Here is a 16,933-nt window from a genome sequence, read left to right on the forward strand (position 1 = left end):
TGTTCCGTAGAATAAGCAGTATGGGCCATAATGCTCGTAGTTCATGGGATCTTAACTATACAGGACAAATCAAGTTTTTGCACTCAAACAACGCAATTAAAGCTCGCCACTAGCCTCACTGAAATGTAATATTTCAACTAAAAATGTCGCGTGATGGCTGAGTCGAGCGGGACTTGTCAATCAAGAGGCAAAAGGAGCAACAAAAGGCACGAAGGTGTCGAAACCCCTTCGTTCGGCACTGGCACCGCGACGCATACGTACCTGCTCATTCAAAAGGGAAATGAAGGCAATGAAAGGAAATAAGGAAATGAAAGGCGATAAAAAGATAGTAATAACAAATATAGTGTTCTATCTTGTCAACGAGCCTATCTTAATCTGTTCACACCTTTACATCGTCGATTATGCATGCTTATCATATGCAACAACAATAATTTAATAAAAACCAAATTAGCTTCTGTATAGCACAGGGCTTGCAAAAGCTCTGTCGGAATCACGACGTCAAGCTCGCTATAATTGCGATACCAATGTACAACACGGTTTTCGCGTTCACAGTACTGAATGCCACAGCTAGTTTGAAATGAGGACATATTGGCCCGGCCGCGCTTGAAGTCACCGATCCGAGAATCCAAGCCTTCGTAATGAGCGATACGCTGCCGTTCTCCAGAAGCTAGCTCTCGGAAAGATAAGAAATAACATCGCGAAAAGGTGCGTCGTTGTGTAGAAGACTTACCTTTCGTTTTCACTTTTACACGCTTGGTTTGGGGGGAGGGGGTGGGGGGGGTGAACGGTGCATATGTAGTTGAAGAAACTAAAGGGCACACTTACGAAAATTGCATGTTTATTGGTTTGACGTTTAAATCGTGGCACAGCCTTCGTCAGAATATAAACACAGATACAAGCGTGCAGCCGCTTTTATGGGCATGCGCACGCGGGCATGCGCAAGTTATTATTTGCGCGTGTACACGTGCATGTACTGCTGACTATGCCATAAAAGTGGCTGCGCGCTTAATTGTATCTGTGTTTATATTCTGACGAAAGCCGTGCCACTTTCGAAACGTTAAACCCTTAAACATGCAATTTTCGTAAGTGTGCCCTTTCGTTTCTTCAACTATATATATATATATATATATATATATATATATATATATCACCCTCTCTCTACCTCTACCACGTGACCGGCTTCCCGCACGTCACACTTATACACTTTTTCCCACTTTGACACCAAACGCGTTAAAAAATGGAAAGGAGCAGCTAGCTGCTATACCTGAAGGGACACAACGCCTGCCCACTCTTCAGGAACTGCTTTCCCATGAGGCAGTATGTCAATTAAGCTAATGGCTGCGTAGTCATTTTTGCGATCAGCCTGTATGATCACAGTTTTGTCTTATAACATTAAAAATGTAGCCATGGCTCTCGTGATGATGCCATGCGCCAGACGCATGTCCTAGCATGTGCAGCTAGCACTTCACCTTCATCTGAACCATGACCCGTATCGCCATTAGTTGGGCAAATGGGAGATGCAGACAAGCGTAATTGTGAATTAGTAAAATGTATTTTATTGGTAACGTAGAAAACATCGCAATGCGTCTTTCACAGGCAACTGAGAAAACAGAAAAGCATCAACAAAGGTGTTCACAGACGAGTGAAAACACTTTTGTTTAGAATTAAAAGCTTTCTCTTTCACTGTTTCATTTACACAACATATATACATGGTTGTATCAATTCACAAGCATGCTGAAGTTTTACCAGAGGCAGCAACATTCACGCACTGCGACATACTTTCCCGCGTTAAGATGACTCATTGCTTCTGTGCGTATAAAAACAGGAATAATAAAAACCCGTGCTTACCATATACATTGTGCTGAATAACACTCACAGACATAATACTGCAATGAAGTTATTTCGCCACATAGAAATTCTATCCTGCTTGATTTGTGTCGTGAGTGGCTGTAAGTGTTCCTGCAAGAAGGCATGCAGAGTTATCACAGTCTAACACAGCTGAAATGCAAGCGAACAACGTTTATAGCTGGCATAAATATATATCAGCATTGAACAAGTGACTGGAGTTACGCGCTATAAAGCTATGGCAACAAATTGAAAGTGTGCTATTGAAACTTAAACAATATTCAAAACTATATACGAGGAAATGGCTACTGCTATTGTATATTGGTCCTATGAGTAACAATGCATAAACACTTAAAGACGATAAAGCAAAAATAATTGCTAAATTAGGAAAAAACAAAAAGTATTTTAACCAGTAGAACACTCGACTAAGAGTACGGTTTCATACGTTCGACTCGTTGATTCTCACACAAAACATGGCATCTACATAAGTAACAAAAAGAAAAAGGCTAGAGATAAGATGTAGCGACATTGTAACGTTCGAACCTCTTCGATGGTTAATCAAAATTGGTCGTTTTGCGGAAGAAACCTCGAACTCAAAAAACAACAAAAAAACCAATTATATAAAACGAACAAATAAATGCGCTCTAAAAAACGTCAAGTCCTAAATTTCTTGCCAGTACTCGTTTGCGTGTGGAATTGACTTCGTCTGACCAAACATTTTTTTTCCCCCGCGACATGAGCGGAAATATGACATTGAAGAAATGCAGCCCACCAGTCTAAATATAACTCATCTAGGGTTATTCTTTGGTGTTCCTGCACCAAAGTACGCGAGATGCTAAATCACTTCATATTGGTATTTCTTCAAGGCTCCATTTTCTTTAATTTGTAAATTATTGGAAATGTGTTGATTACACTAGTGGTGAAAAATTAGTTCTTTAACTGAATTAAGTATGGAGATTTTCGCACTAGCCCAAGACAAAAATGACAGAAAGAAAGCAAGAAAGAAAGCTGCCATGAAAAATGCTGCCTAAAGATAACAAACAAGGAAGACAAAAAAACGAAGGTGATTAAACGATTCCTGAGAACATCGATGTTTCCAGACTCACGCCCAGCTTATATACACCGTGAAAAACAGCATACAGAGATTTTTAGCTGAGCGCTTTCATTCTTCGCTTAGCGACAGAAAATCTGTCCTGGCCGAGTACATACTTCGAAAACTTCTATATATACAGGGTGTTCCAGCAATCACACAGCACGATTTAAAAAAAGAGGAATGGCGTTACGCAAAGCAAACCTAGTGCGTATTGTTTCCAGTGCCGTGGAGTAGCCGCCAGTAAATTTTTCGTTGCTGAGATTTAATTAGCTAATTGTAATTAATTATCTACCTCGAAAAGTACGGCCTTAATTATCAAAGTGTCAATGACAAAATTGTAGAACAACATGAAAAACTACCCATACAGCTTTCTGTTGCTCAGTACGTGCTACATAAAAGTGTTTTTCCGAGCGTGAAAGAAGCCCGCGAATACACGCAAAGTGCCTCGAGCGACCGCCGGCCAGTCGTGCGGCAATTCTGCGTGTATTCACGGGCTCCTTTCACACTCAGAAAAACACATTTATGTGGCACGTATTGAGCAACAGAAAGCTGTATGGGTAGTTTTTCGTGTTGTTCTACAATTTTCTCATTGACACTTTAACGATTAGGACAGTACTTCTCGAGTTAGATAATTAATTACAATTAGCTAATTAAACCTCAGCAACGAAAAAATTACTGGCGGCTACTCCACTGTACTGGAAAGAATATGCACTAAGTTTGCATCGCGTAACGCCATTCCTCTTTTTTAGAGCGCATAGTCCCACTTTTACCGCTAAAAAAAAAATACCCAGGCCCCAGCAGACGGCATTAAAATCCATGACGTCACAGCGAGATGGTGCAGAAGCTTCAATGGCATCGGTGTCACTCGTCCTTTGTATAATTTGTGTCTTTTCTGGCTCACAAAGTCTCTACTCGCTGTAAGAGCGGCGTTTTGGTGTTGTAAAAAGTTAAATTAAATTTACTAATGCATGCCGCTGAAATGAATTTCCTCTTTAGTGCCCTTTTAAGTGGCGCACAAGTTTTCGCTAAACTCTGTTATGATCACAAAGGTCATTGTGAATATATCGCGAAAAAAAAAAGAAAAGCTAAAAACTCAGGAAATAATGTGCTTTTATAATGGCTGTTAATGACGGTAGTCTTTGGTTTAATGACTCAGAGCTGCTCGGTACAAGGGATAGGGCTAAGTACGGTCAAGCCTTCGTACAAGCATCAAAAGCAAAAATACGAACGTACATAAATAAATTATTATTCTGAACAGTGCAGCCTGCCATTCAGCATTGCAGAATGCGATTCGTATAAGTAAGTTATAAAACTGAACGGTACAAATGGCTGATTAAACATCAAGCGATTATTTGTTGAGATATATACATCCCAATGACGCAGCTTGGACATGATTGATGCCGTGTTAGGAGAGCCTGGACAAATTTGACCACCTGATGTTTCGCAATGTTCACCTAAACTTTAGTATGGTCTTTTTTAAAAATCTTTTTCTTTTCTTCAAATACATATGAGATGCATTATATATGCTCTAGCATCAAAAGACGAATAAGACACTGCATTGTTATGCCTGCTTCATTAAAAATAGATTCAAAAGAACAATTAAGAACTGCATTACGCAGTGTAGTTTTTTTTTTTTTTTTGAGAACACAGTGTTTTCACAGCCGATGCTGCCTTTCAGGTTTTCGTGAGTGAGTGAGTGAGTGAGTTATTTGGATGAAACTGGAAATGTTGGCAACTATACTGCATCACCATCTTCTTCACAAACAATAAATCATTCATCGATATAAAAATGATAACATGAGGTGATAAAAAATATGCTTCAACAATAACCCATATTTTGCAAACATGCTAAAATTTTGATAGAAAAAAAAAGAAAAAGAAAATGCACCCACAAGATGGCAGGTTATGTAGTTTAGTCAATCAATCATATCAATGAAACAATACAAAATAAATAGAAAACAGATACAGATTTTCATTCTGAATAGGTGGTGTCCAAATCCGATGATCATGTTTATTGGCATCCCCTTTGAGACGGGTTGAAGACAAATAGTCCCCTAGCCTGCATGATTTAATCAGGTTTTGCTACATCTATCGCCATCCAGCCTTTTGTCTATCTGATCTCGATCTTAACTTTTGTATTTAAAACTTTTATGTCTATATTGTTCCGTTACGTACACTTGCAATGACTCCGGTTCTATAATACCGTTCCTGCTTTCTTTTTTCCATCAGCGCTCTGAACATCTCTTACTTGACTCAACTGCTGACCAGTTAATCCTTACATTTTCTTTGAATCCTGATGCTTTTGGAAGGTGAACACTGCCTACGTGTCTCGCTGGATGAATATCTTGGCATTCCATTACGACGTGCCGAGTCATTTCCAGGTTCCCTTTTTGCAGTAGACACATGCCTGATCCTGTAGTGCATATTTGCTCCAGTATGTTTTACAGCGTAAGCTGTTATGGGTTCATTCCAATAGCCGTTTCGGGTCGCAATGATGCCGTTGCCGCCCGGTAGCCACCAGTAGCGCACCCAGGATCTCTGCCAGGGGGGGTGACAGTTTGCCAATACCATCTAAACAGCACTAATTTCAATTTCTTCATGGGAAATTGTCAAACAATGCGCTTTTTGTGAGTGTGCAGACGATTGCGCGTCTTACATCTTAGTTGCAGTACTCAAATGCGCAAGGAAAGAAAAGCGGTTAAACAAAAGGGGGGGTTAGGTCGGCCTCAGGGGGGGATTACAACCCCCGAAACCCCCCCCCCCGTCGGTGCGCCACTGGTAGCCGCTATCGCATGCGAAAGGAAGTACCCGCTCTCCGCTGGGATTGAGCCCAGGCCCGCTGCGTGGGAGGCGGATACTCTACCACGCAAGCGCTTGCTATCCGAGAGCGGGAAAGGCGCTAGTCATCGGTGATGGAACACGTCGGCTTGCACACGTGACAGCGTCCCAAGCAGGCCACGCCGGGCGCGTTGCAATGGGAGCGAATGTGACAGCCGTAGTTGCATTGTCGGCTGCTTGGCTGGGCCGAATGGCGCTAGCCATCGGCGATGGAATGCATCGGCTTGCACGCGCGACGGCATCCCAAGCGCGTTCCTGATGCATTCACTAAAATTACTAGGTAGTACTGTCGAAACGCTCGTCTAGCTTACGCTGTGACTGTGCTGCATGTGCCACGCAGGCCTGGTATTTTTTGTCCTCAGGCAGCCAGCTCCGGCCTCAAATAGCAAGGCACTGCCCTCTGCGTTATCATACAGACTTTCCCTCCTGGCTATGTATCTGGATGAATGGATAGAGGTTATGAGCATCCCCTTTGAAATGGGGCGGTGGGCTGCACCACCAAGCTCTTTTTCTTATTTTGCCTACTGTCTTATCTATGTTATCCTTTTCTTTAACAAACCAAGAATTCTCAGCATCAAACTTTCTGAACCGTTATTGAGAACATTGTTTTTGTACGCCTCTGTTTGTGGTCTCCCTACTTTTCTGCCATGAAACCTCCGATCGCCTTTTACTAATCTACACCCCAGTGTTGGCACCCTCTGGATAAACAAATACAGTTCTTGAAGGCTATGCTTTTGCTGGTTGCATGCAGCGACAACAATTGCAGGAGCTGGAGACACGTCATAGACGTTGGGTTTTGAACACCACCTATGCCTTCTCCCTTAAACTTGTTTCATTCGAGAAAACAGGAACAAGCCTAAAATGCTGGCAGAGTCGAGCAGTGTACAGAGATAATGATAACAGTATCTTCTCGCTTGAAATCTAGATTCCAAATCGATTAAAAACTAGTACTCTTATCAGACTGCGATACAAATGATCATGATGATGGTCGTTAATGGCATACCGTTTGAATCGGGGCAGTGACAAATAATTACCCAGTCTGTGTGAGCCACTTACATGTTATCACATCGTAACCTAGCTAGTATATTCTATCTGCTTTATCTCACAAACCTATGTCTGTGACGGTCACATCCCCATCTCTTGCCTGCTTAGTTTCTGCCAATATTTCAATCGTATCTTTCAGATCTCCACCACTGACTAGTTATCGCGTTTTAAGAGATTTGAACCACCGAGCTTATGAAAGGTGGACATTCCCTACGGTGCTGGCTGGATGGGCATTCCAGTGCAACGTACCGAGTTGTCTCCACAGCTTTTCTGCTATAGACGCATGTCTTATCTTGATATTTGCTCACGTGTGTGCTCGTTCTCAAGAAGCCAGCTCACGGGCATCAGTAAGCAATGCACTACCCTCTGTGTCATCGTTCAAATTTTATCGCCCAATTTTTTTGTTTGTCGTCTGTGGAGGTCACCTTTTGTGACGTCACCTGCCGGCAAAGAGGTGAACTAAATGCGTGTAATACGGTTGGCGCACCCAAGTGGCTTAGCCTGACTGGTTCGTGTAGCGTAGAGTGCGTGCATGTGTTGTCTGGCAGTTGCAAACTCGTCACAGGTGACAGCGAGATTATTAAAAGAGTTTTCTGACCGGTGTGCTAATTAGAGGACACAGCAATGCGGAATTTGTAAATGCAAGCGACGTAAATTTACATGAACTCGAGTTGAGTCGGGTTGAGTCGGCTTGTCGGGCCGAAATCCAGTCGTCCGGTTCACGTAAACGATAGCGGGTTGAGTCGAGTTATTGTCGACGCAAGTTTAGTCAGCCCGCGTGAAAGCGATGGGTTGACTCGCCTAACTCGCTTGGCAAAATGCTTATAAATGCAGTCGGGTCGCGATGGGTCAGTTTGACTTCTGACTAGACCTGCTCGCGTCGAGTTCATGAAAACGATGAAACAGCAACAACGTACACAACGTGAGTGTAGGTGTCATGCTGTCTTGAGGGTCTCGTGGTTACACAACACTTATACAATTTAGCACACATGCTCACAGATACACATTGACTTTAAAAATGCTTACATGGTTGCAAACTCCAAGAGCAAAGCCGAAGGAGCCTTATTTAAGTTGACCTTTGGGGGGGGGGGGGTAAGAGAGAGACAATTTGCCAGTTCATACTGACATTCTATAGATGGCTGTTTAACAGCGCGCACTTACTCATACTGAACATTGTAGCCAAATGTTGCACAGCAACTTGTGGTGTTGTAGCGACTGCAAAAGCTTCTCGTCGTAAAGCCTATATTGATCAATAAAGGCCACCGTCTTTTGCAACATACACGATCAGGTGCCCGCTTGAACACGGCGATGACAGAGTGACCGAGACAACTTCGTTGAAGGAACTGTTGGGAAAGATCATGAAACCATCATCACCTCCCACGAGAATCCTCAAGGCGTGTCATGAACTGCACAGGATAATCCCACAGCATGCGCTGGCCACAGCGACGTCATCCACCCCACGCCCTAGAATTAACCCCCTCCCCCAATCTACCACAGTTTCCGCCTGACCGAGCTCTTGGGTTTAGGCGGGGGCACGTCGTCGGCGCACTGCAGGTTGCGCAGCATCTCGTCTAAAGCCAGGTACTCCTTGGCCAACGAACGTTGTCCTCTGTCGTCCTGCTGCTGAACTTTAGGAGGCTCCCTGTCGGCGGCTTGCGCAATGACGCTGTCCAGGGCACAGTCTTCGAACCAGACTCGGCGCATCGTTGACGACCTTGACGACCTCGGCCGCTGGTCGGAAGAGTAGTAATCCACGTCGTCTGAGCCGCTACCGGTGTTGGTCGACGAGAAGGACTCTTCTTCGATCGAGTATGACAGGTCCGTCTCCCCCAGCCCATTCGTGGAGGAACCGTTTGTGGAGCCCTGGCCCGAGCGGTGCGAGCGAGAGCTGTGGGAACGCACTTCGTCGTCGTGGTGACGGCTCGATCCCACGAGGTTCTCGTAGATGGGAGTCATGGTGGAACACTTGCCTCTGTGGTGGTGGTTGTGGTTGCTGGCCGGCAACGTGATAACGTTGACATTGTGGACGTAGCCCTTGGACGCGTCTTGGGGAACGACCTCGACGGCTGTCAGAGGCTGCATCGACCGCTGGGACGAAGCGCTCGTCGGTCCCGTGGGGCAGCGCATTGTGACGGCCGTGCGTGGTCTCGGGTTGTCGTCCGAGCTGGTCGACTCCGACGTGCTCGACAGGTCCGAGGTGCTCCCGGTGCTGCTCGTGGTGACAGCGTCTTGCACCTGCGGCAAGGTTCGCATGATGTTTTTACCGCAGTGCTATATGCAAAGGCACAAGGTGACACTAATGCGATTAGCATTCTTAGCCAACTTCAATCAATCACTCAATCATTCCGTCCATCTATCCATTCCATCTCATCCCATCCCAGCCCAGCCCAGCCCAGCCCAGCCAGCCAGCCAGCCAGCCAGCCAGCCAGCCAGCCTCCGTGATATACAAAACTTAACATGATCAGTAAGATATCCACCAAAATTCGATTTCCCAGCACCAAATTATATGTGCACCACCACTTGAATGCTAATCGCATTAAAGTAGATAGTCTTCCACAAAGGACGCGTTCCATCTGATTTTTCTGGACACTGTAGAATTGTGCCGCATTGTCAAATTCGCTTAAGAACATAGAGATCGGAATAGCTGATACTACTCATTGCAAGGAATAGCACAACTGAAATATGGACAGAGGAAGCTCTATTTGTGGAATCAATGTTATTTCCGAGTGACTCACGGGATGGACACGCCCTCTCTGATTGGCAAACACCAACAGGGCGGAAATAGGCGGCGTCCGAGGTATCGCACCGGAACTGCGTCTTAGCGTTCTCTAGTATATAGAATGTTTTTCAGTTGCATCAAATTTTTCAAATTGCCTTTGGCGAATAGCACAATTCTAACCCTGGATCTAAATAACTTGATGAGGCAGCCATTACTTCTATGAGAAATAAAAGTGCTTGAATGATTATTAACATAATTACGATAATTAAAACTTTAATTATTTACTTCACAGCCCATATTTCAATCTACGAATCGTAGCTGTTTGCAATTAAGGCATATCGACTTGGAACGAGTTTTGTGGATGGCACAGGTGGCAATCACATAACTACCTTACTGACTTGTGTAAGGTCCGCACCTTTTTTTCACAATTTTGACGAGATGCGGCCCTTACACAGTACCGAACCTTTTGGTCAAAATGATGCCGGCGCAGCCAGCCCCGGGTGTACCACTGCATCGAGGTCAACGCGCAGCTCTCGCCATCTAGTATAGTGGCACTGCGGATGTACGCAGCGCACAAAAATTCGAAAATTCGTGGCATCGTGGCACCGAACGTGATTGCTCCTCCGTCAAAAAATTTTCGTCTCCAGATTTTGGGCTGCCAAGTTGGGGGTGCGGCCTTTCCACGAGTCTATACAATATACATTTTCATTTCATGTATTTTCTCTCAGGGCCGAGGCATTAGAGAGGAGTTGGTGGTGTCAAAACAAAACAAAAAAAAAACATGCACATTTTAGCAGCATAGTAGGGTTACAACAAGTTGTAACCTGAGCAACCAAGATGAGTTTTGGGAGATATGGCAGTCAGCAGACATTAGTAACGAACGAGTACATGCTGCTATAGGGGCACCGAGGCACGCATTCTCTGAAGCATGTATCCACACCTGCTTCCACCAATCGGACTGGCCGTGCAACACCGGACTGAGCAGCAGCTCCCCTCCGCGGGCGTAGCTCTCTAGCCCGAGGTGACGGGCGTTGTAGACGGACAGGTAGCCGGACATGCGGTTAGACCGGAACCGCTGCACGAAGTCCAGCAGCCGGAGGGCGTTGTCCGGCGTCACCGTGCGGCACTCGATTAACAGCACGTACGAGAAGGTGCTGAAGTCGGTCCTGCACGGTTCACAGTGCACCCTTCAGAGACCACATAAAGAGTTGTGATGATTCATCATGAGACCAATGATACAAAGTACTGTTGAAATAGATTGTTAGATTGGTATCGTCGCCGTTAGTAATTGCTTTTGTCTCGACTACCGTTAAAAAGGCTGTTTCAAGGTAGGATATTTCAAGCACGTGTAGCGAACACGGGATACATGCGTTCGTCTGCTCACGCTGAACGCACTTGCAATGTCGTATCAACTCCAGAGAAATGCGTTAGCACACCGTGGAGCTAGTAGCCCACACACCTGGTCGTTAAAGGTGAGGACGTGCTGTGGGGTCATCCGTGTTGGAGAGAGAGATTTGATGGGAGAGGGCCCTATTTCTGCTCCCCAGTAATGTCCCTAGATATTTTTTTCTACCTAAAAATCTAGGGACTTTACTTCCCTGTAGGGAGCACGGCTCAGCGCCTTCCGTGTTGGATCAAGAAAATACACAGAAGTCATTTTCTATCTCCCGCACAGCTTATGTTACTTGAGCAGGCTCTTACATATCCTGTCATTCTCTCTCTCTCGACCATTTCTGTAGCTTCTCCTCCATCCCTAATTTAAAGCAGCAAACAATTAAAAAATTTTGCGTTCCTTCATTTTTTTTTATCTTCCCAATTTGATGTCACAGTTGAGGTTACACGCCCTCTATAATGTTGTGCAATGTGAGGGACAAAAATGCCACAATATGTCAACCTGTTGAGTACCTGCGGAACTTTGCAACCTGTAAAGTCACCTCAGAATTCAGTGTCCCACGGGATGGCCTGTCAAAATCACGGACCCGCGGGCTCAATAAAGCCTGTAAAGCAACATACCGGACTGCTTAAACTCCACACATTCCATATACGGGATTCATAACACTTTTTTGACGTCTTTTTAGCCTTAATTAGTGGCCTTTGACTTCGTGTAAGAACTTTTCGCGAAAGCTGCTAAGCCTAACCCCTGTATTCCGAAATGCATCTTCACTTGAAGGTCATGCTTGACATCATCTACGTGATGCCTATCACGAATGCTCCGAAAGAAACGCAATGAGCGTCTTGGGCATGTTCACGCCAGGCGCCATTTATATAAAGTCAAGCATGTGCTCCAAGTTGCATTTCTCAATACGGGGGTAAGAGCTTTCACATTCGTGGCACCATCTATGGGTGAAGTGTCATACCAGAAAAATTAGTACCCTGCTAGAATAACCGATTGTCTGTCGTCTTTTTTGCGGTAGACGAATCACTTTTCCCAAGCAAGTGATGTCGTCCATGAACGACATCGATGACGACCACGTCACAATTTTGCTTACATCGGTTGGGACCTCCGGTAGAGCGAGAACCGGTGGAGGCCGAATTCATGCGCCAGGTTGATGTAGATGGCGCGTGCGCCCGTCCAGTCCTTCCAGCTGTTCTCCATGACGTCGCGGAACGTCTCGTCGAGAACCTTGAAGCCGGCCACGATGTATGCCGTGCGACGATCGTCAGGGCTGGCGTACGCGCTGCGACCGTACGGGAGGTGCTGCCGGATCTCCTCGTAGATGCCTGCGCATTACACAAAATATATATTTTTTAATTTGATTTGTTAGGGAATATGTAGGCAATACATACTGCTTCCCCTGCCCGGAGGTGGTTAGCCTCCTGACTGGGTCCTAACCCACTTAATAAACTTAAAACTTGAAATCTCTTTCCTCATGTGGTATGTAATTCACATAACAGATGTTATCGTTTGTCATTTAATCGCAATAGCTACTATTCTGTATAGCGTATAGCGTATATATATATAGTACCTTCAATAAAAAAAAACAGTTGATGGTCGGCCCTGTTCTGTGGTTTCTTTCTTCGCGTCTGGTCTTTTCGCACTGTTCCGAGAATGAGTTAATACCAACTCGCCTGCAGCTTTTAATACTGCTGCAATAACTCTGCATAGCTATAATGAATGCACATTTGAAATCAGCACGTTAAACACGACAGCGACACGAAAAGGACACAATACAAGCACTGTTTAATGACTGAAGGTATATAAGACCAGCACACATACTGGAAAACGCCACCTGCGCACGCATGCCATTAGGAGACATCGAGTAATAAATCAACGAGCAGCTGCTTCTGACAAGATTTTGACCCCTGTGTCGCTGGTGTCATTTACCAGATCCCATCCCTGCTATGGGGAAAGTCTACATTTGGGCAGACTGGCAACTGCATAAATGGTTTGTCAGCACGTTGTAGCGCTTGTGCTCGCAAATCTTTAGTCAATCGAACTGAAGTTATCATCAAGCGCCCAGATGTGAAAGGGTGTTATTCTCAAATCTTTTCTTTAATATATTAATAAGAATTATTTTAAGAGGAAGTATAATAATTGTGTATCTGAACCTTCTATCTATTTGCTAGATTGAAGCACAGCTGCTTGCTGATTTGGAATGTATACGTACAAGTGGTGTTTTCATTTATGTGCATCGATCGCTTTTATCAAACTCCGCTCGCGCCCTTCTCTTCTTGGCAGCGTTGTTTTCCGTGCTGATTTCAGGCATAGTTATCATAGATTCCAGTCTCCCGTTGCTCAATGTTAACTACAAGTGTAGCAGGCAGGCAGATACGCAAGCTGACCGCAAAAGTTTTCGGAGCACGGAAATCAAGAAAATGGCTATTAAATACAAAAAAGGCTCTCAATTAAACGATTAATTTCCTTGCAGCCTCCCCCCAAGGCCTGGATTTTCAGTGAGTTCTTGCGTTCTTGCGTAATAGGATGATTGATGGGTTTTAATGGCGCAAGGGCATCTTTGGCCAAAGAGCGCCAAATCTATGGATACATTTAATGACTTATAATATAAATAAAAAAGTCGGACAAGAATGGTAAGGATGTTGAAGTGTGTTACATAACGGGCTCTACCTTTTCATAAGCGCACAATTACTTTGCGTGATCAAAGCACAAGCACCGTAAGCTAAATTTTCTGTTTAACTAACGCACATTGCACGCTCGATTGCAGACAAATCTGAAACTTTCGCGCTAAACTTGGTTGGGCAAAAGTTCGCCGCGTCTGCTCTCCTTGAAAGTGGCTGTCATGAGTGCACCCGCAAATATCCGTTTATAAGCCGCCCTCAGCAATCACTGCGTCCACAGAAGTAGCTCTTTCATGGATTCTGCAAAGGTTTGCCTAACGGCAACGAGGCTGAAGTGCAACAGGCTGCGGTGTGCTTTCAGTGGGCGACATCCTAAAGAGCGTTAACCACACGTACTGGGAGTGTCCCTGAGCCCTAACCTAGCCTCATATTAGGGAGCTTTAGTAATAGGGGACCCAAAGTTAGGGGACACTATACCACCAGTTCGCACAAAAGAATGCAAACAGAGTGCAAAAGAACTAAAGCAGAGTTATTTTTGGGGTTTTTTTTCTACGCTAAGCCACACGGGTACGCCGTTTCTGAAGCACTCTATCCAATCCATCCCTTATATTCGGGAGAACTGGGCTGCACCGGACGACGACCTGTGCCTGACACTCTGGAAGCTCATGTAGTGTTACACTCCTACAGCAACCTCCAACGATGGGCACGCGGGCATGCAGAAAGCGCGTGCCAAGGAAGCGATCTTCTCAGCTCGCCCATGCGTGCTCGCCCTCGCACAAGATGCAGATCACATGACCTCCAACTAACGGCAAGCGCACAGCGCATGCGCCATCGCACCCGAGCCAGCATTCACGCGGCGGGGACACGGCGAACACGCCTAGAGTAACAATTATTGAACGTATTATTGCGATAGCAATTATATGGACACTCCAGTCACATTTCTACCGTCGTCGTGGCCGTGAGGTTCCGTATGAAGCCCAAGGGCGATAACATCGTCGCTGCTGGCCGTACGCTGCATGTGCAAGTAAAAGGGTACGAGTAAAAGGGTGCGAGCGTGAGCCGACGATGGTGGCTCAATCTCGTGCGCGCAAGGGAGGAAAACGAAGAGGAAGCGCGCCGTCTTTAGTCGCACGCAAGGCAGGGGAAGGGGAAGGGGAGGGAGGGGGACGGCATTCTACTACCGGCGGCAGCTGAGTACGGCGCAGCCACGTGTGCTCTATCTTGAAAGCGGTCTGCGATGGGGACAGAGTGCGGATAGCTTTGTGTGCGCTGTGTTCTCACCGCTTAGTTCGCATTGAAAGTGAGAGGCAACACAAAGGTAATTTCGCTCGCTGCTGCTGCCAGGCTTCCTCACTCCAGCATTTTGACAGCCAGTGTGCGCGGTCATCGAGTAAGAGGTGTTCATGTTTGCTTGTACGCGCGTGACGTACACCACGCTTGTTAATTTAGTTAGTAAGCGAATGTTGTTTATAAGTTCATACGGCTAATAAGACTACTATCCTTACTTTGTGTAGCTGTCTACTAATTTGCTGTCGCAATCGATGCATCGCTTTTCGAGCGAAACTGCTACTTTTCAACACGAAAGTGTTTTACGCTGGGGTCCGCGATGAACTTCCGTTACAGGATGTAACAGATGTGACGTTCGGCGCCAACGAGTAAAATATGTTTTGTTGACAGGGATGACGCCAACATTTAGGAGCGGTGAAGCCAAGGAGGATTTAAAAAAAATGCTGGAGTGGAGCTGCCGTCTCAAAAGTGAAGCCGGACCGCCGCCATCTTACCAGAGGCAATTAGGAAATAGCGGGGAATATACAAAGCACTTTCTTCCCACTCCAGCTGTTTTTAGGTGGATAATTTAGCCGTGCAGATATTGTTGGACGTCTTCCTTTCTGTCACTGGTTTCAGAAGAAAGCCTTAAGTTATTTTCAAATTTTATGGCACATCATGATGTTAATACACAGCCAATGGCTGTGTATTAGGACTTTAAGCGGACTTTAAGCGAAAGGTTCGAGCTTTTAATTTCAAATTAGCCTAGCATTTCTAATAACTGACCAAAAGGATGTGAGCTGCTAGCAGACTTCAGCTGTCACGGCCCTCTTTCAGAGTAGAAGTATGGGCAAACTGTGGCTTCATCTGTGCTGGTAAGAAACTGCGGGGACTGCCACTCCAGCATTTTTTTAATCCTCCTAGGGTGAAGCAAAGTACTGCATCGCGACACTAACGAGCGCCGACAGGGAGCGCTACAATAGTCACAGCACAGAGCCTCGTGTTGGCACTCTCCGCACATGGTTTGCCTTTCGTGTCGATTAGCCTGTGGCGCCTCGTCGCCTAAGGAGTGCAGCTTCAACATGCATCAGCAGTGCTTACACTCCGCCTACTGCTTCGCTTGCGGTGGCACCAACTAAGCAAACTGCTGCGCTAAGCGGCGCAGAAGGCAGCGGACGTCCCACGGGCGAATCTCGCTTTGTTCCGGCGGAGAGGCACGCCAGCGTGAAGCAGAACGCCTTCGCGCGTTCGCGCGGCACGCTACGAACTCTACCACTCGCATTCCTGAAGCTGAGCGCGTCGCAACTCAACTGGCTGCCCAAGACACCACGGAGTCGGGCCAAAATGCTCGTACCGTCGCCGAAGCGACTCGGCAGTACGACGCCGCTCGCCAACAGGATGCCACGCGCCAGGCAAACCTGCAACACGGTCGCCAGCCCGCAAATCGTGCGCCTTTCGCTACAGCGGACCGTGAGTTGCCTGTTTAATTCTTCACGAAGCAAACATGCAACAGTGTCCGTGAAGACACGTTTCACTTTCGTGTTCTACCGATTCCTATGAAAGAGGCATCGACCATAACTTTTTATCCGATCAAGACCACTCGCGTGCGCGGTCGTACCCTGGTGCAGCGCGTAGTCGGGTCCCAGCCGGTCGTGTCCAAGCAGCCGATCCTCCATGGGCACAAACGGTCCCGGCAACTCGTACAGGTGGATTACCGGGTACATGACTGCGCATAGACAGCATTCATGGACGGAAACGGAAAAACCTTCAACCTCTTACCTCTGCGCTGAGTACACAACTGAGTAAAACTTACCACTACGTCAGGACACGCCAGACAAGCCCTACAAGGCGCAAAACTATAAAATGTTTATTGTCATTGACACGTGGCTCATATTTGGGCTGTGGCCAGGAGGGCTTGTGCAGATCGCCTATAGGTTAAAAAAACTCTAAAAGCCAAAACGAAAACAACCAATCTAGCTTCTCTTTTTGGTTGTCTTTGTTTTAGATTTTTTTCTAATCTAGCCGTCTGCACATGCTGTCTTTCGCTGCAGCCCATATATATATGCGGGCAAAATTTTCAGCGACAATAAACACTCACTTGTTGAAAAATC

At 45.9% G+C, this 16,933-nt stretch overlaps 1 protein-coding gene across 4 annotated transcripts in view; it reads right to left on the reverse strand.

Moving 5' to 3' along the window:
- Positions 1–1,347: 1,347 nt before the first annotated feature.
- Positions 1,348–16,933, reverse strand: part of LOC119463360 (uncharacterized) — an 81,058-nt gene continuing 65,472 nt past the window's right edge. For 3 of the 4 annotated variants that reach the window (XM_049655542.1, XM_049655540.1, XM_049655541.1), the window contains exons 3-6: positions 16,441–16,548; positions 12,029–12,260; positions 10,480–10,705; positions 1,348–9,055 (exon numbers count right to left, since the gene is read on the reverse strand). In XM_049655542.1, the coding sequence (XP_049511499.1) occupies positions 8,309–9,055; positions 10,480–10,705; positions 12,029–12,260; positions 16,441–16,548 (1,313 nt within the window). In that variant the 3' untranslated portion in view covers positions 1,348–8,308. The remainder of the gene's footprint in view (positions 9,056–10,479; positions 10,706–12,028; positions 12,261–16,440; positions 16,549–16,933) is intronic. The other variant, XR_007463189.1, reaches the window with a different exon arrangement.

This window comes from Dermacentor silvarum, chromosome 9, assembly GCF_013339745.2.
Source record: "Dermacentor silvarum isolate Dsil-2018 chromosome 9, BIME_Dsil_1.4, whole genome shotgun sequence".
NCBI lineage: Eukaryota > Metazoa > Arthropoda > Arachnida > Ixodida > Ixodidae > Dermacentor > Dermacentor silvarum.